General features: G+C 39.9%; 1 protein-coding gene across 5 annotated transcripts in view; it reads right to left on the bottom strand.

Moving 5' to 3' along the window:
• SLIT3 (slit guidance ligand 3) overlaps positions 1 to 20,318 on the bottom strand; it is a 424,983-nt gene that overhangs the window by 30,787 nt on the left and 373,878 nt on the right. For all 5 annotated transcript variants that reach the window (XM_015875943.2, XM_015875942.2, XM_015875944.2 and 2 more), the window contains 2 exons: positions 14,999 to 15,096; positions 8,875 to 9,014 (listed from right to left, as the gene is read on the bottom strand). In XM_015875943.2, coding sequence (XP_015731429.1) covers positions 8,875 to 9,014; positions 14,999 to 15,096 — 238 coding nt within the window. The remainder of the gene's footprint in view (positions 1 to 8,874; positions 9,015 to 14,998; positions 15,097 to 20,318) is intronic.

Genomic DNA, 20,318 nt, shown 5'->3' with positions numbered 1-20,318 from the left:
AAAATCTGCCATCAGACCCGAGACTGCAATATTCATTGGCCACTTCAATGCCAGCATCAGAGGAAAATCTGATTCTCTCCCTTTGTTGGAGTGACACAGGACTGCTTTTCTGAGCAGAAATTAAAGGTCTAGTCCAAGTTTCTCACTGGATAGTTATGTGAATCTGAAAGTGAACTGGACAATAATTATAGGCAAAATTCTATTTGTGGAAGGTATGTGACAATGCTAAAACACCAGAAACTTCAGTATAATGCTTTTCTAAATGTGGTAAATCTTTCCATCTTCCTCTGTTCTCTGTATTCTGAAATGAGAGCTCCAATCTGAATGGATGAAGGAAGTAGTGTGATTTGCCACAAACATGCAACTTTCAGATTAGAGCCAAACAGTTCTGACAGAAGGAGCAGTGACAGGTGGATCTCCCATTGCTGCCGCTCCAGGCTTTAGAAGAATGAAAAAAAAATGACCCCCTTGTATAACAGAAAAGGTATTTTGCCCCTTTGAAACAACTTCCCATGCATCCTTCACCAGCACTGCTCACTGCTTTTTAAAAAGCCACAACAAAACATTTATTATCTCACTCAGCGTTTCTCTGTTCTTATTTTTTCAGCAAAATCCTGAATTTCATGGGGCTTTCCATATTCACTTTTCACAGGGCTTACTGCTTATGAAGAACTGCCAAGAAACATGCTTAGGCTTTTCTGCAGCCTTCCACATGTCTCAGAATGAAGCCAAGGCAACAATAGAGCAATAAAGAAGACTTTAACACAAAGTTTAATAATCATCTCTTTTTTTTTTCCATTCTGAGATGTCAAGAGAGCTATTCATTTCATGCCACATTAGACTTTTAAAACTAGGATCCAAGTTACACTATTCTCCTTAATGACTAAAAGAGAGATTTGGATGGTAATAGTATTTTACTTCTTTAAGTAAAACTACAGTTCTGAAAAGAGCATCTAATCCACCAATTTGCAACTGATGAGCTCTATGATTTTCTTTTGTTTCAACTGGATTATCCTTTGTTCTGTCATTCTTGATATTCAAGAAATAACTGATAAAGCAATATAGAAAATATTCTCACTGTGATGCAAGAGAACTTTATGGAAGGCCGAGTGGACTAAAAGCAAAAATACTGCTGAGAAATTCACAGTATTTCTCGAGAAAAGGAAAGAACTTGCAGTGAAGGAATGATGGAGCAAAGCTGGCCTTTATCCACAAAGCAAACTTTTCCTGCTTGCACATCGAGATGATATGCATCTGAGTGGTTAAATAGTATGTTGCACATTTGTGAACTTTGCCAGGTGAATTGAAATAAAACTCTTCCCTTTGCTGGTAATAAAAAACACTGAACTGTTATTCTCATAAGAGATTACTCATTTGATATCTAATAACTTACATCGGAAGAAATGTTTTTTGCATTTTTCTATTCCCTTTCTCTCTTTTTAGTTATTAAAAAAGAAGTTAGTGCCAAGTGGAAATTTCAGGAGAACACAGAACCTAAAATTGGTTGGGTGGACCAGACACAGGATGTCCCTCCAATAAAACAGTAGAGACACTGCCAAGAAAATAACTAAGTCAGGAATGTTGTTGATATTTGATGAAAAAGACTTGAGGCTCATCTTCGAAAACAAAAATCAGATTTTTTACTCCCAAACTGCTTAAGCTTCTAATGAGGAAAAGAGAAGTACTTTCAAAATCCAGCAGTAGCAAATGCACTCAGCTGCCATGTTATATATCAATACCATGTTGAACATAAAAGAAATTACCTGGAATCCACTATACTGGAGTATTCTGTATGGATTATGAATGGAGTTTGCTCTGGCTTGATGAATGCTGCCCACAATACTTTGCTGGCAAAAGACTAACAGTTAATTCAAGCTTTTCATTAAGTACAAATGCTTTAAAAACTCATTTTGGAGTGTTCACAAATGAAGTTTGGGCCTACTAAACAGTAGCTACACGTCAGACTCAACATTCAGATTCCCAAGAATATGACTTGTTGTTCAGAACTGAGGAGCAATTGCCTCTAATCTTAAGATCAAACAAAGGGATAACTGATTAAATAGCAAGGTCTGGCTAAAGAACTAACAGTAATTTCTTCAGTGAATCAAGTCCTGCTCTAACTAATCAGCGTTAAGTTACAGAGGTGCTGAAGTCATACTTCTTTTTCTGGAAGTTTCTAATCCAAACTCTAAGAGGCTTACAAAAAGATGTCTAACTGCAGATGATCCTTCAGAATAGATTTCTAAATACAGAGATCTTTGAAAAATAATTTACATGCAGAAAAATTTCCTTATGTTCTACTGGCAACGTTAACATGGCCACCTTCTCAGCAGTGTTCGGAGTGCTGAATACCCTGACTGCCTGCCAGCTGCATTACGTGCACAGTATGCACCACCTGCAAGCAAGCAAGTCAGTCGTGGGCCCATGGTTAACTTCTAATCCTCTTACGTATTTCTTCATAAACTAGATTTCACAAATCATGACTTCCATTTATAAGTGATCACTGCATCAATCCCTTAAGACAGCAGTAGCTAAGTATATGGATAACTGAATATATGGAAAGCTGAAATTACGTTTTCTTAAGAAATATACCAAGGTCCTGATGAACAAAGAAACCCTCTAGTATATCTACATCTTAAAACATGACGTTTTACAAAAGGGAATCTGAACAGCAGAAATCCTGGAGCTGTGAGCTCCAGTGTGACAAGAGAGCAACAGCGAAGGCTGCAGCACTGCTCTGTACTCTTCAGTCACAGTACAAGGGGGTTCAGTCTGATAGCAGTGATGTGGTCCTCTTTTAATAAGGCAACACTGGAAGTAGGTGTATGCTTTTGAACAAAGATAGGAAACACAGAGTAGCTGAGGCTGAAAGGGAACTCTAGGTTCATCTGGTCTAACTCCCTGCTCATATGGGGTCACCTACTCAGGACCATGTCCAGATGGCTTTTGAACATCTCCAAGGAGGGAGAACTTCCATATTTTCCAGGTCTTCTCGTTTATGGTTATACATGTGGGAAATGTAGGCGCTCTTGCATTTTTTCCACAGAAAGCAAACGCAATTTACAGCTGCCAAGTAACTACAGCTGAGAAACTTCCATGTAAGGCAGAATTCAGAAGACCGAAAAAAATGCACCAAACTTTGACCATCATTTTGTTTGTCTCAAGGAAATATGGCTGAAGTTCCAAAATTTTAAGAGACCAATTGTTAGATGCTTGTTCAAGTATTTCTCAGGCAGTCAAGGTCCCCACAGAACCACAAGGCTGAACCATGCTATCTAAACACTTCCTGCTCCTATGTCCAACACATACTTAAAAACACGCAAGGGGCAAAACCAACCTACAGCGCAAGGTTTCACTTCAGCACAGTTCAGCTTCCACTGATGCCCATCCCACGGATTGTTTCCAGTCAGCCTCACAATGCTAAGCTAAGGGGAACAAGCTGGAGAGCTCCAGCAATGAGTGTCAGCCACAAGTCACCCACAGAACTTCTTTCTTCCAGAGTCATTTGGCTTGACTAAGTGCTTGGCTTTGGCTGTGCAACATGACCACAATCAGATACGCCAGAAAAAGAGACCATAATCACTAACAGCAAATAGTGTTCTGTCTAAAAGTAGCATAACTGCAAAAATCTCAGATAGCATCTACCACAGCACACCGCAAGGTCCCCTAAGGTAAAATACATCTTAGTTTTGTCTTCCAAACACATAAATCCAGAAATAGTTTCTAGCTTTGTTTTTGAGTTGGTTTTTTTCCCTGTGATACAAACTACTTGCATTTTTTTCCCAGGGAAATAAACTATTTTAAAACTTGCTTTTTTCATCGCCTCCATGGGATGCTGTGAATTTCAGAAAAATAATACCCTATTCTCAGTATTAGAAGCCACTGATTTTTGATTTTTTGTTAGGTTTCAGAACAAAGAGGTGAAGCCATTAGCTGAGGTTTTTTAGGATTCTTAGCAAAAATGGATATATTTACTGATATATTTATTGTATGAGACCTACGCACGTCTGCCTCTGGCAGACAGGAGAAAGCAGAAGTCACAGCAATCACAAATAAAACTAAGTGAAGTAGCAAGTAAAGCATAAACTAACTCAACGTACAGAATATATGTTTGGTCCTTCATGTAGGTTTGAATACCTTTTCAAGTGAGAGCGTGGACAATAATGAGAGTATGAGAGAATAAGGAGAAGAAAGGATCTCTTTTTGGAGGTATAAGATTATACATTTGATCTACAGCTGCAAACAAATCCATGAAGTCTCTCAAGATTGTCTGGGACGAAAAAGAAAATGGGAATGGAAGGAAAAAAAATTGTCTCAATTTTGTCTACACTGCTAAAACAAAAAGCTAGAGAGATCGTGTTGATATTAGCTGGAGATAGGGCATGGTAAAGCTACACATTCAGAAAAAGGTAAGGAAGTTAAGAGATTGGGAGAATGATGAAGATTTAAGAGAACAGTAGGATGATAGAAATAGCCTCATAGCTTCCTCTTCTAATGTTCCTATATATTTTCATTTTTAGAAAGACTACAAAACCGTAAGTTCATCAAATGGTCAGACCAGGTTGTAAAACAACTGATGAAGTACTCAAGCTTTAGAGCTGGCGAGACTTGGGCTATGATTATCCTGGAGGAAGTACATGTTTTTAATTTAGCTTCAGAAATAAAGTAAGAAGGTGGGCAGAGAAAAAACAACCTATCAAATGGCAGTTGCTCTGCTAGGCAGTATGAGTGCTGGTTCAGCTATGTAAATGCACACAGCAAACATGGAAAATGCTGAAGAATAGCAAAGGAAACTTGTAGTTCAAGTAAAGGTTTGATTAAGGAGAATCAAGTCTCCTCTTCTGCCATAGAATCTTTCTTTGCATGGCAAACCGCTATCTGTCTACTTTCCCCTCTCTGTTTTGTTCTCTTTAACTTACGTTTTTCTATTTCACACAATCCATTTGTATTTGCACCTTGAATCAGTGATTAGATGGAAAGGATCTAAGGAGAAGGTTACTGTACTTTAAAAAAAAAAGATAATTAAATGAAAGTGAAATGGGGCTGGAGTGTGGGAAATTCCTTCCTCCAGCAGTCACTGACCAAATCGGTTGTTTTTCGTCTACAACCTACTTTGCGTGGGGAAAAAATTGTCAAAGAATTTTAAAGGAAAACACTACAAAAAAACCATTAATAAAAGAAAGATTTCTGGCCTTCATTATTAAAACTAACGAAAGAAAAATGTATGCATCAGTATTTGGGATATTTTTTCCTAAAAAGGCAAACAAGTCAAACTTGAAAGACAGAAGATAAAGCAGAAAAATACTAAGGCATGGACAAAACCAAACCATGGATGCTGTCAGTCTGTCAATTGCCAACATACATTTTTAATTTGTTTTTCACTTAGGAACGTAAGATTTACTATTACATTTTAGCCATTAACCAAACAAATTAGGGGAGATGGCAGATAGTTCTTACAGAACAACACACGTACTCTTGGATCTTCTTCCTCCAGGTACTCAGCCCATTCTTTATATTACAAAATGTATTTATTTTATTATTCCTGTATTTATTGAAGTATGATTACAGTCTTAGATGTATTACAGAAGGCAAGACAAAAGAGTAATGAGGAATTAAGATGTTGCCTCTCCGTACAGTCATGGAAAGAAGAATTTGAAATGGCTGAGCATCTATAGCAAACAGCCTGAAGGCCAATGAAAACATCACAGATTATCACAATAGAAATACATCATCTGAACTGCATTATAATTTAGACTATTCTTAATTTAATTTGTATTAAACTACTGTATCTGGTGAGAAATCCATGTTGTACCTAGAATTAGCATTTCTTGAATAAAACTATATGGTCTGAGTTTGTTCAGCCACCAAATCCAGCCATTCAACCTTCTATAGAAATTTCTGTTTTCAACACAGGCACTTGTAAAGTATGAAAAATGTTGCTCTGCCTACTCTCTCAAGACAAATACAACTTTTCTTGAGAACTTGAAGACCTATTCTTAACCTCCCAATGGTTCTGAAGCATCATTTCTAATCCTCCTTCTCATCTCTCAGCTTGTCCCTACTGAATAGTTGGTCGCAACAAAAGAGATACTTGCCTGTGTTTTCCTGTCCTAATGGTTTCATCCTGCCTATGGGTATCACTGTCCCTGATGGCAACGCATGGAACCGTTATGCCCCAGATTACTTTGCACAAAAGCTACTTTTGCCTTTGAAAGTATCCTCCATCCTTCTTTGTTCACAAACATACAGATAAAATCCACACACTTGGCAGCTCTGAAGCACATACTGTTTGCTAACTGAATGGTTAGCAAAGTCAGCACCCAAGAGGGATGCAGAGAGCTGGATGCACAGTTATGAGTGCAGCAACAAGTATTCCTGATTCCCCCAGTGAAACCACATTCTATCTTGAAATGTTAGCATTCACCACTCAGTATATTCAAACACAATATTAAAGTTGTCAGCACCTACTTTTTTTTTCTTTTTTTTTCTTCTCATTTTAAAGATACTATCCTACTATGTTCAGGTATTCTATTGGTACACAATGCTTTATTTGAGGAGAATATTCACAGAGATGCCCTGAATGTCACAAGAGACTCCAGTCAAACTCTCTGCTTATGGATCCTCCTTTTTACAGGTCACACACACCTCCCTTTTAAAGTGCTTCTGCATGGCTTGCCTGTTTGCTTCCATGAAGTTTCCTTAGCTGCTGTTCATTCAATCAAGCAACTTCAAATGATGTTCAGTTTCTTGTTTGGATACAGCTCTCACAGAACCCTCAAATTCATGGCTCAAATTCACTTGGCATGTATGTAACATTTGTTTGGCTGATAGTTTGAGTTCTTGCAGCTACTTTATGCCGTTCCCTGCCTTTCAGCTTAGACAGAGCCAAGCTGAAGTATCTCTGAGGGATATTTCAGCCCAGCCAGCTGCACTGCAGTGAGTCCAACCAGGTGACTGGTCAGGTTGGATGGAATATCCATCTCCAAAAAGGAGGTGATGCAGGTTAAGGCAATTCTTTTATCACAGCTTACTAAACACTTCCTTTTTATAAAGAAACATAAACTATCATAAGCTCTTCAGGTTTCTAAGTTGAGCTGCCCTCCCATTTTTGCAGCCTTCCTTCACTTCACGACCTATATGACATTTTTCCAGAAGTATTTCCTGCTCTTCTTCACTAAGTCTGTTTCAGCTACATTCAAAACTATTGCCTGTATTCTAACAGCAAATCACGACCGTGTGGTATATACAATTGTGCGCATACTACATACAAGGCTGGGATCCAACATGCAGTGTTGCAACGCACAAGTATTTGACAAACTCTCCCAAACAAGCAGAGTCAATATGCAGGTAAAAAAGTAAGATGGAAGTTGACTCAAAATATTTCAAAACTGATTCTTAAGTATCATGTGAATTCTCTGGCCTGTAGCCAGATTGCTATTCGAGAAGAAATCCCAATCTAGTTCTTTCCTGCCCTTCTTCTCTGCAATAACCAAAATAATCTGCAATAAGCCTGTGAAAAGGAAATAGCATTTGCATATATAGTGGATTTAGTTCCTTACTAGATATATCTTTTCTTGGCATGGCAAACATATTTCCTCTTGTAAATGTAAAGGCTCTGCCTCCTTGTATAGAATTTTGTTTGAAACCACCCAAGAATAGCTCACATAAATAGTGCACAAGCAAGCACAATTGGCTCAACAAGCTTACAGGCAAAACTCTTTACTCTGCTAAGTTGAAGTTTTCCAGTTTTTGGCAGAAAAATCACTTTAGAACTCCAATAAATGTACATTCAAGTCATAAGGCTTTTCTCAGCTAAAGATTTACATGGGCCTCCTTTGTATCAGCCACAAAAGTATTTTAAGTTTGGAAATTCTAGAAGCTTTCCCCTACCCCACCTCACTCAGACACTCAAGCTTGATCCTCATTAAATCCCTTGACATGCAATATATTCCTGTGTACAAGAAGCCCTTCATTACTTCTGCACGCTAAGAAGGTAATAAACCCATTTCAAAGGATGGAAGTAGGAACTATTGCAGGTGTTTCCTTACCGCTCCATGCTGAGCCAGGAAGGCTGTGCTAACAGTTTGAATGAGTCAACAGTATACTCCAGTAATGATTTGAGAAAAAGCATTTTTATGTTGCAGTTAGGAAGGTTTCTGGCTTTGCAGGAGTTTTAGGAAGGAACTTCTCTGAAATGCAACATGGGCACTGGAAATAGTCATTCCATTTCTAACTCAGTTACCAACTTCTGTCACCGTGGGCTTAGCGAGTAACTGCACATCTGCTGAGCTGGGCTAAATGCCACGGGCACTCTCTTAAAAATACAACTGAACCTGCAGTTTCTGAGTCCTTGCTTCTCCACTTGTGAAATGGAGATAATGGAACTGAATAGCAAATTATCAGGCTAAACTTATGTAATATATGCGTTTGTGATCTCAGGTGAAAGCTATGCCCCTAAACAACCATATTTTAAACTGGAGCCATTTCAGTTTTTCAAGATTTATATCAGACGTGTACCAGACCCTATTCAGTACTGGAAATATTTTTGCAATACATGTAGTGAATGCATGTGAAGAAGTAAACACTTCACAGACACTTAAAACTTCAGCGTTTTTAAGTGTATTTTACAATGAAGAATCAGTTATTTGACTCAGAAGAGTGGCTGTGTTTGTGAACGCAAGTGTTGCAGTATTGGTAGAACTGACACATTTCCAGCCATTCATCAGTAAGATACACAGGGAACTTTGAAATAGAACTAATTCTTTTTGTTAATTACGCATTTATGACAAAGTAAACACACAATTAAACCCTTCCCCTTCAGCACTGCAGAGACTATTCATGGATTCTTGTTCTTTAATTGTGGACCTTTCTTACCTGTGTAATTAGGAGGACAGAGACAGACATAGTTGTTGATCCCATCCACACATGTAGAGTTATTCTCACAGTCATTATCTTCGCAGTCATCTGGGTTAATTTCACACCTCTCCCCCTCATAGCCAAGGAGGCAAGAACAGCTTGGGAGAAAGAAAAAAATTAATAAAAGTTAGCATGGATCTGAAGGGGCAGGAGGTTATGGGAAAGAAAATGAAATTAAAATACATACAAGAGAGTTACTGGAGCCAAATTCACTTCTGCTGTGAAGCACATAACACTTTAACCCTATGTGTTTGGTGAAGGATGAAATCTCATGGTTCATAGGGTCATGTAATTATTTACATGAGACATAAAAGCACCCACAGTATTGTGGCCTTTGTTGTGTTTCCCATTGCTTTCTTTGTTGATAACCCTAGAACTGAAGGACATGGCTCCAAGGCAGGATAGTGAACACTCATGACAGCATTCAATTCCTTGACTTCTCTGCTAATGACCTTTAGAATACATGGATACTTGCTTTTTGAGGACCATGTGATCATAGGGCAACTTGTCAGTTTTTAGATGGTTTTCCTTCTTTAAAGGAGAACATCTTGAACTGAATTTACAGACATGAACATTTTCTTCTCATTACCACTTTGTCACTTATCCAAACAATGAATGTTTGGGAATGGCTGCTTTCATGAGTGCATTAAGGTTTCAGTACTTCCACAGCTCCTCCAACATCTATTTGTAGAAGAACTGATGATGTCTAGATGATTTAACTAAAGCTAAATGCAAACAAACAATGGTAGAGCTAGTATTGGTTTTGTGAGGATGCGGACACTACTGAGGAACAGTTGCACTAAATATTTTATCTCATAAAACTGTGACACATGGTCCCTGGAGTGAGGGTAAGAAACTAAGTGGTTGAAGAATTTAATTTTTCTTTCAGCCTCGGTTTCCTCTCCAGACCTAAAAGTTATGGCTGCTAAGAGAACCTTTGAATTTTAAACCATAAGTGATGAAGAGATGGTGGCCAGTTTCCTAAGAGAGGGTCTAAAAACATGTGTGAAGTGTTCCAGCCATTTCAGCAACTTCTAGGAAGCCAGCAGTGATAGTTGAAGTGTCAGTACTGCTGTTCACTAGTCACAAAAAGCATGTATGCAGAACGGAAGGGTTGCTTCAAGTCCCAGTCCAAACTACACATTCACTCAGCTGTTCATTTCCTCTCTCATGTGAGTTCTGGTGGCAGAAAAGGCACTGAACAAATGTTAAACACTGCTGATTGATGAGGATGAAAAACAGAAAGCACCAGAGAAGTCACACTAATTGCCAGCCACTGCTTCCTGAAACCAGGAGAGTTTCCAGCGCAGAGACAACTGCAGGGTACTTTTTCAGCTCAGATGGATACAGTGGACATGGGGCAGTTATCCTGCTGTATGTGAGTTGCACAGAGTTGAGCTGAGGAATGCCCAGTACAAACAGGAGGCCTTCACAATCCGTGAAGGAAACCTGTACCACTATTGGAATGGTTGTTCTCAGCATTACATTTGCTTCTCTTCCTCATGTGTGCCACACACCCAGAAGAGTGCACAGACTGCTGGGAAGAGATGGTACAAAGTGCTGCACTTCTCACTTGGCAGATGGGAAGCTGGACCCTGAGGATGAGACTAGACGCTGGGCAACATCAGAAACTAAAGGAATAGCAAAGAGGAAGTAAAAAGGGTAGGGAACATGCATCGAGCAACCACAACAGTGAGACGTCTGAGAGGGGAAGAGGACAGGCACATCATTCACATGCCAGCAGTTACCCTCCTTCAGATCTGTGGTGACCATTCACAGGTCATGAGAGTTAGAAACTCATCACCATGAATAACCAAACCCAAACTGCTCAAATGAATCCAACTCAGGACACGAGAAGAAAAGAAATATTTTCTTTTCTCATCTCTATCTCACTACTGCTAATAAACTATCTCCTTGCTGACCTTGCAATAATGCTGAGGATCATGGAAGGGAGATAAGAAAGAAATGCTGGCACAGCATCTTTTGTGGCAGCAAGAGTATAAGGGAAGGGGTAAAGATATCTAATTAAATACAGTGGCACATTCATCATGTCACCCTTTTTGATTACAGCACCCCATTTTCAGGGGCCCGTAACTCAGCCACAGAAACATGCTTCAGGCTGCAACTTGGCATCCAAGGTCTTGGTTTGGGAGCACAAATTTTTCTCTCCATTTAAAGGAAAGCGACAAGAGTGGCTTTGTGCTGGTTATTTTCATGTGAATATAACACCATTTTCTTTCCACAAAAGGACTGGGATAACTTGCATGTATGCAATTAAAAATGACATTATTAAATACTATCACAGGAATGATTCAACTCAATAGTTGCCATTAGTAATAATGCATATGGAACTGTTAACATACAATTGCTTAGTATTAGGACACATTCCATACTGAAGGAGATGTCAGCATAATTGATGACATTTGGCTACTGGTCCCAATGTATTATAGGGAGTCCTTACATTATTGCTTACGTATGATCCTTTATTTTGATTTGCATTCAAATGTGCCAAATATGAGGACTGAACTTAAATGATAAAACACAGTTTGGGACCTGGATTGAACCATATGTTGAAAGAGATGCAGTTTGGGACTGTTTGTATGTATTTTCCCAGAAAGAGCTTACAAGAAAAATGAAGTTTGCAGAGTGACTGGGAGGTCATCAAACTGGAGTTCCAGCTGACCGAGAGAGAAAATTAATTCCAGAGACAATGATGAAAACTGTGTACTGCCTAAATAGTGAGGCACTGAGAGACAGCTTTTCATTTGGACCTTGGAAACAATGGAGTTATGGAAGAAAGAACCATTTCCTAAGACACTGATCCAATTCCCTTCCAGGTTAGGGATTCTGTTTTAGTGTTGTGCTCCCCTAAAAACAAATAAATAAGTAAAATCCCACACTGTGATTATTCCTCTTGAAGGTGATATACAACACATCAATTAACAACAACTCTTTGGGGGGGTAAACTTTTGGAGCTGCAGTTTGTTGACGATTCCTTAAGATCACTCTATTCAGTTTCTTTCCAAACTCTCATGAATCTGTTCATTACAAGAGGCACTGACACAGTGTATCATGCTCATAAAAAACCCCCCAAAAAACAAAAAAACAAACAGCAAAAAACCACAACCAAGCAAAAAACTTTTAAATACTGATGGCAAATTCCCTCAAGAATATTATAGTTTCTTGCTAAAGGAGCTACCTACATCTGCATGCCAACAGAGTAGCCTGGAAACAAAACACTTCTTGAACTAGGTAGAATCATCACTGGGCAGTGAATCTGTTTCAGGCTTTTACCTTAATGAAGGAACTTAAAGTTTGGGGAAAACACTAAAGAAAATGCTCTGGACAATAGAGATCTTTATATGTAGAGAAAAGTTAAAATAGAGCAGACACTGTTTCCCAACACCGTAGGCTAGCAAAGATAAGCTGGCTGCCTGCAGCTAACTCCAAGGCAGAGCTGACAGCTCTGCCTCCTACATCAAAGTCTCAGTTTCAGGCATGTAAATGTGTGTGACATGTCTGACTGACCATCTTGTTTTATCGGTCTCAAATAAGCACCTTTTTTGGCAACCTTTTGTCACAGTAGACATAGATTAGATTAGAATGAGCAATGTAAAGAGAGAAAGAACTTCATGTTTCTAATCCCCTGAGTCACACAGTACCACTTAATTAATCTTCAATGCAGAAAAAAACCCTATCTTAAAAGAAAAAAAAAATAATAATTAAATATGTATTTCAGATTTTAAAAGTGCAAGAATACAAAGCACCAAGAAAGACCGAAGAACTCCAGTTGAACCTGTGCCCTTCGGTTGCCCCAGCAGGACCCACTCTTGCAGCAGTCGGAGCGACTCAGTGCCCTGCTGCTGGAAGCCTGGCAGGTACTGGGCACAGCGGGTGAGTAGGGCTGGAATCTCACTCGTAACTTCAAATTTCCTGTCTTTGCCTGGTGATCGTCACCACCTTTGCATTATTTAAAATGTAATTTTCTTGTCTAAAGCTACAGAAACTTGAGAGTTAAACTGCTTGGCATTTCATAGGCAGGGAGTTTTGGCTTAAGTTTCCTTTTTAGAAGAGTAAAGATTTGACAAGTTTGGCAGCAGAGCTTGTGTATGAATATATTTCCCTAGGGAAGAGAATATACAGAATATATAATTTCTTTTACAGGCCACACAATAGCAAAATCCAAGGAGGCCTCTCATGAAAATGTTTTTGACATCCACTTCCTCACAGCCTATAATCTAAGGCAACATTTTCCCATCTTGATGAACACAATCTACATGCATGTAACTCCAACTGCTGCCATCCACTGGAGAAGAGATTTCCCAAGAAAAACAGGAAAAAAAAAAAAAAATCTCAAAATGCTTCTTTTTTTTCCCCCTCCCTTCACTGACTGTTCCATCCCCACTTCACACCTTCTCTAAGACATGCCCAAGCCCCACACTCTGCTCTTCAGAGCAGCAGGAGGCCAAGGATGCCTTAGTGGGCTGACAAACATACTGAACTACAGCAGTGCATAAGCTGAATATTCCATTTTATGAAACAAGATTTTGACAAGATATGGTTTTATAGGTCTTTTATTAGACCAAGTGAAACTATATAAATAACTATAAAAGCTGAAATCTTCCCCACAAAGCCCCAAATGTCAAGCAACACAACCACTCCTGCTGCTTCCCAAGGACCCTGAAAACTACATTTCTCTGGAACAGAAGCAAAGACCCTGAAAATGGAAACTTCATGAGAAAAAAAATCAGAAGCAGCTTTCATTTTGGGTCAATCAAAGCATTCCTTTTACTTTCTACCATGGCACGAAACAAAAAGCTAGACAAAAATCTGAACCAAAATGCAAAATGAAGTTTTTTTGCTCCAGTGTTACAGATACTATCAAATGCTTTACTGGCACATTTTTATTATCAGATAGGTTTTGCAAAATGAGTACTGAGTAACAGATAATATGATACAACTTTGCAATAGCACGATCTGCTGAAAATGGTCTAACCAGTATTACAGGACGGTGACCCAGAGGGAACCTGAACTAAAGACCAACTGACCATTATTCCTCTGAACATCTGAATCAAAAAAGGATATTACATTACCAGAGCAGGATAATGGTTTTCCCAAAACCAGCGGTTTCCATTTCCATCCTATGGTCTGCAGAATCTCCTTGTCCCACCACCATGTGCCAACACAACTCTATACGTGCATCTGGACCCATGGGATGCACTGCTATGCTCACAGTTTTATCATAGCTGCTCAGAGAGCTCTGGGTTGCCTTGATCCCACCTACATGGCAAGATGGGAGCACTTCTGTGCCTCGTTCCCATCCAAGGGATTTAGGAAGGCAAAATGAAGCCACAATGCTCTGTTGGAAATGTAAAATGTGCTGAGCCTTTGGCAGGGGAGCTGGATGGTGTTATTAATTTCCAGATGCCCCTGTGTGCTTTCAGTCTCTCAGTCTTTCACCTGGCTCTTCCTGTCTTCTGAGATAAGAGGACATGGATTTGCTGACTTGGTTAACAAACAGTTAACCTCACCTGGAACAGTCATAAATGAAAAATTCCCAGATTTCTCTTGGAGTCTTCCAATCTAAGCTACATCTTTCTTATATGGGAAAACAGAAACTTACGATGTCCGTCTGTAAAGGCTATTGTCTTGCAGGCATTTTGCCCAACAAGATGTAGCAATCTCTCCATGTTTTTAATTGTTTAAAGCCTGTTTGTCTACAATATGCAGTAGGAAAACATTTTGCATCTGGTTGTCAAGCAACAGATGCTTATTTTACAAATAGAAAAAGGGGTATGCACGAGTTTGATATGCCCCAAGGAAAATTAGCATACAGATAACACAATACAGATCAGGCAGACTGCTCAAAATAGCTCTTAGAGTATAACCCATTAAGAGACAATAAGGAGATCTGTTTCAGAGGAAAAAATATGTCACCAATGAAATCAGATTAAATTTTTGGTCTGGCAGATAGAACTGTCTCATGCAGCAGCTTTTACAAAGTACTCATTATGCTTCATTAACGTAGAGTAGAAACACAACTATTTTATCATCTTGTTTTAAATGAACTTTTTGTTACTACCTGAATCCATCTTTATTTGCCTCGGTGAGGTGGCAGGTCCCTCCATTCTGACATGGATTTTGAATGCAAGAATTAATGGGCACACTGCAGTCCCGGCCCTATTTGAGAAAATTTAAAAGAAAAAAAGGTTAGTAAAATGCATTTCATCTGAATCACAGTCTTCTGCTCTCTTGCTCTATGTGTAGCGCTACTTAAAGGAGGACTGTGGTCTTCAGATATATTCTTTACTGACGGGCAGATACATTTATCACTTAAATAAGAATTTGGGCAGGGTGTCTATTCTGTGTCAGGGTGGAGGCTGGTCACAAGTGGTGTCCCTCAGGGGTCAGTCTTGGGACCGGTGCTCTTCAATCAACATCTTCATCAGTGACAGACAATGGCATCAAGTGCACCCTCAGCAAGTTTGCAAATGACACCAAGCTGAGTGGTGCCGTCGATACACTGGAAGGAAGGGAAACCATCCAGAGGAACCTGGACAGGCTGGAGAAGTGGGCACATGAAAACCTAATGAGGTTCAATGAGGCCAAGTACAGGGTGCAGCACTTGGGTCAGGGCAATCCCAGGTACTTATACAAACTGGGGGAAGATCTCTTTGAGAGCAGCCCTGAGGAGAAGGACTTGGGGGTCCTGATGGATGAGAAGCTGGACATGACCCAGCAATGTGTGCTTGCAGCCCAAAAGGCCAACTGTGTTCTGGGCTGCATTAAAAAAGGGGTGGCCAGCAGGGACAGGGAGGTGATTGTCCCCATCTACTCAGCCCTTGTGAGGCCCCATCTGCAGCACTGCACCCAGGCCTGGGGCTCCCAGCACAGGAAGGACATGGAGCTCTTGGAGTGGGTGCAGAGGAGGGTCACTAAGATGATCTGAGGGCTGGAGCACCTCTTCTATGAGGAAAGGTTGAGGGAACTGGGATTGTTTAGTTTGGAGAAGAGAAGGCTTCAGGGAGACCTCATTGCAGTCTACCAGTACTTGAAAGGAACATATAAACAGGAACGGGAACAGCTATTTACGAGGGTAGATAGTGATAGGACAAGGGGGAATGGTTTTAAACTGAGACAGAGGAGGTTTAGATTAGATATTAGAAGGAAGCTTTTCACTCAGGTTGGTGACGCACTGGAACAGGTTGCCCAAGGAGGCTGTGGATGCCCCATCACTAGAAGCATTCAAGGCCAGGCTGGATGTGGCTCTGGGCAGCCTGGTCTGGTGGTTGGGAACCCTGCACATAGCAAGGGGTTGCAACTAGATGATCATTGTGGTCCTTTTCAATCCAGGCCTTTCTATGATTCTACGAGTCTGAGTCTATGAGTCTAACCAATGGGACTAGTGGGTATCTTGCTGTCATGAAGCCTTCTCTTCTCCAAAATATTGGTTAACTCTTTCATTTATTATTTTAAGGAAACAGCTGGTTTTATCATTACTATAGCCCACATTAATCCCCAACATTAGTTACACTAAAAGGAATTAATCATGGCCCAAGGTAAGCGGAAGGCCACACACAGTCAGCATAGAACCACATACTTAACCCTCATTTACCAAGTGCTCAGTAAAAACTGTAACAGTACACCATACTCATTACTACATACTGTCAAAACTAAAAGAGGAAAGTTCACTTTTATCCTGGGAACTGAGTTTGAGTTTATCTACAGAACACACTGAATCCTGTTTGAGATATTAGCATTGAATCAGTTTCTTCTTAAAACTTGCCCTAAAATATACCTTATTTCCAACTGAATTTCACCAGCATGGACAATCTCCACTGCTGCCAACTGATTTTTTATTTGGCTCTTCAAAGCCTAGACATATTTATATGATTGTTACATTCTACTGATTAGAAAAGGCTATTTGTAAAATTGGCAAATATATCAAAGAGGTTGTTCTTTTCTTTCATTTACTGTCACATAGAAATCACTATATTTACTGTATTTTTGAAGAATAAGAATGGTATATCTATCTGGAAATCTAAACAGAAGGCAGATGTCAGCCTAGGACACCAATTCGTAATAGCTGTAACCTTCACTTATCAGTACCAAACACCACACTACCATTGCCAAACATCCTTGCTGACAACACTCATCAAAAGCCACTCCTTTCTCCATTGTCTTTGCAATAGTTTCCAACATTTCCCAGACTTTGAATACCTGGTATTATGTATAGCAGCAGGGAGCACTAAAATAATTATTTCTATAGTCTCAATTTGTATAAGATTGCTGTGTTGTGGAAATGGAATGTGTTGATGCTTCCACCATATACCTGCATCTGAGACCATCAGCTGTTAGAACTGTTTTCATCTTTGAGGCTTCACTGCTCACACTTACAATATATCCAAATGAAGAATGGACTTTCAGAGGCCCATTGTACTTGACATATCTAACAGTGATTAGCCTACCTCAGGATGGATTCAGTGGGGTTAGAAATAACAGATCATAACTGGCCACTTCTCTCTTACACTCTACAGTGATCAGAAAGAATTCATGCTCAGCTCTTGACAGGTGTCCCTGTTTCCAATGACGTGTCCAGTCTGGAGGTGACAAACTGGTGACAAACAGGCACTGTGCTGGTTCTGTGACAGTTCATGCTCTGTGCATGCTTTCTGTTCTCTACTATTATAGCAGCCATCTTGTCTCTGGAGCGTATATTTTGAAATTGGTACAGCCTCATTAAGCCCCATAAAAACAACAAAACCACAACAGCCTCTCAGTGTGAAGCATGAACTGCTCTGGAGAGTTCATTTGCTCAGGTCTGTCCACACATAGTGCCAGGCTCCCCATGTCGCATACAGTTCAGTTCCCCAAACGCTACTGCAATCTTTAGCATTCGGTTGGGCAGGACATACTGCCACTTACTGTGAGAAAAAATTGCAATACACAGTAATTATACCTTTGTCCAACAGCACAGAGGGGCTTTGTTACAGAAATGGGAGAAGAAACCATATTTTCTGTGTCAACTACCACTTCCTCCCAGCGCTCCCCAGAGAGACAAGCTTTGCATTTTAAAATTTGTGTAAATACAAAGAAATAGGGACATCCTTTTGCCTGGTTAAATCAGAAGAGAAACTCTTCCGAACAACAACAAAAGTACCTGGCTAATCCCCTGCCTCGCTATGAGTTCATTCCCCAACCAAAGCCATGGAGGCTGCACACAAAGACATTGCAGAAAGAGGTTCTGCTTCATTTGGACTGCATTTACCAACCAGCCTGTGCTTCTCCATTTGAAATCCCGAGCCCCCTAATGTCTCAGCGAAGATTCGGGAAGCGCCGAGGGAAGCTCACGCAGGTTTTATTTTGGCACCATGCAGCCCACAGCACTTGGCAGCCATGAGCTACGCAGCATTAGCCCCGATCTGTTGCCACCCCGCTGCACCAGCGCCTGTGTCCATCCATCTGTGTGTGCTACTTCACCGAGCCATCCTCACGGAGCTGGAAGATGCCACCTTTTGTATTTCTCAGATTATATCTCCAATGAACCGAACATTTTATGATACTTCATTAACATCATCCAATTCTGTTTCATATAAACTCTCCACCATTAAGATATTAAATCCTTTGCAGCTAAATGAAGCAAGAAGCAAAGCAGAAATCACAATTTTTTTTCTGAAAGTTTATAAAACCACTGAACACTGTATAAAACAGACCGCCATTTCTGTGGTAGTTTTTCAGCTTACCTTGAATATCTTGTAAAAATTTAATAAAGATAAATGTTAAAACGAGAGCAAGACATTTTCAGTCTCTTGCTGGCACATGAAATTTGTGATGACTTGGACTCAGCTCTCATTTCTTTGCTGAACTTGGCTGAATTATTGGCTTCTGGTGCCTCAAGCGCCACAGAAACCAAACAGAACATGTCGCTGAATCAGACTTAATTACAACACTAACTTGCTATCTGGCTTCAGGAAAATTAAGAGTCTCTCTGACTCAGTTTAGTAATGCTAATGAGTGAGCATAAGCCACCTAATCCTTCTCTGAGGATCTTCTTCTCTCAGTTGACTTTATCAGTAGCATCTTGAGAGTCCACAAAACAACTGCAGTTTCTCTAAGGAGAATATCTCAGAGGAGATATGATTACCAAAGGATTCCAAAAGCAGAGAATCTGCAGAATATATTGGTACTAATAAACCTATAGCACAGCAAGGCTATTTTGTTTCTGCATGAGACTGTCACTACCCATAAGAGCCCAAAGACATTTTAGAAACATCTTTCAAAGGAATAATGCAGCTCCCTAGTCTCAGCTTTAACAAAGGCCATTCTCCCTGGAAAAGTGGAATCACCATCACACATCACTAAAATTAATTTATCTCTGCAATGGGAAAAACTCTTAGAAAAATATTCCCTGGAAAGAAGTGTTCTTACAAAGGAGAATATTGTATGTTTGCTTCAAAGCTGAAGAGCCTCTTAATAAAGCCTGAACCAGAAGTGTAAGCACAGACTGTGTTTCAAGGACAGGGAAGAAAATGGGACCATCTCAGCAATTCACAGAAGGAGGATGAAGGCCCCTCTGGGTGCTGTATTTTATTTCTCTCTAAAAATTAGCTTCTCAAGCTGTGATAAATTTTTATCTAGTCTGATAGGAAAGCATCAGATCCAAAACACTTATAGAATTCCTTTCATTTTTCATAGAAAAGGAAAGCATTGGGTGGTGAAACACAAGACTTCTGCCATTGAACAGAGACACAGACGTTCCGACTCCAGCTGACTTCTGAAATCTGAAGTACCTCAGCTGGTTGTAACTGAGCTCCACCAGCTCTGCAATTTCAGTGAATGAGAACAGACCATCCACCACGCTTGAGAAGTGTCAACTCTTTCATACTCAGCAGCAATGAGCCCTACTGGACACTAGTGTGTGTACAAGCTGTTCTCTGCTGCTGTGCCAAATCCTGGCCTTTATAAGCACCCAGTACTGGAAAACACTCAGAAACAATAGGAGGCACAGAAACTCAAAAAATTCTGTTTAAAATCTAGAATAGCTTTTTGACTTGAATTTTGCTTCTTTCATGCTTAAGAAGGTGAGAATTGAGATAAAAGGCTCTCTTGAAGTTATGGCATTCAGTGATATAATAAGGTAGAAACTCATGCTACGGTCTTGACCTAGTGGCATCTTTAACAGTATCTTAGGAAGGACTGAAGAACATAGCACTGGGATTCGCCCTATTGCCATTTTAGCAATGAAACCATTTGAAAGAGATTCCTAATTGATTTCACTAAAGATATATGTAGACATTACACAGTGATAGTCTGCACACAGAAGTCTGAAGTTCTTCGGCTGAACCAGGTGGTACTGTTTCCTTATTTATGCTCTTTCTGGCTGTGAATGTAATGGCCAAGCC

Source organism: Coturnix japonica, chromosome 13 (genome assembly GCF_001577835.2).
Source record: "Coturnix japonica isolate 7356 chromosome 13, Coturnix japonica 2.1, whole genome shotgun sequence".
Lineage (NCBI taxonomy): Eukaryota > Metazoa > Chordata > Aves > Galliformes > Phasianidae > Coturnix > Coturnix japonica.
This window is presented reverse-complemented; position numbering and strand designations above follow the sequence as displayed.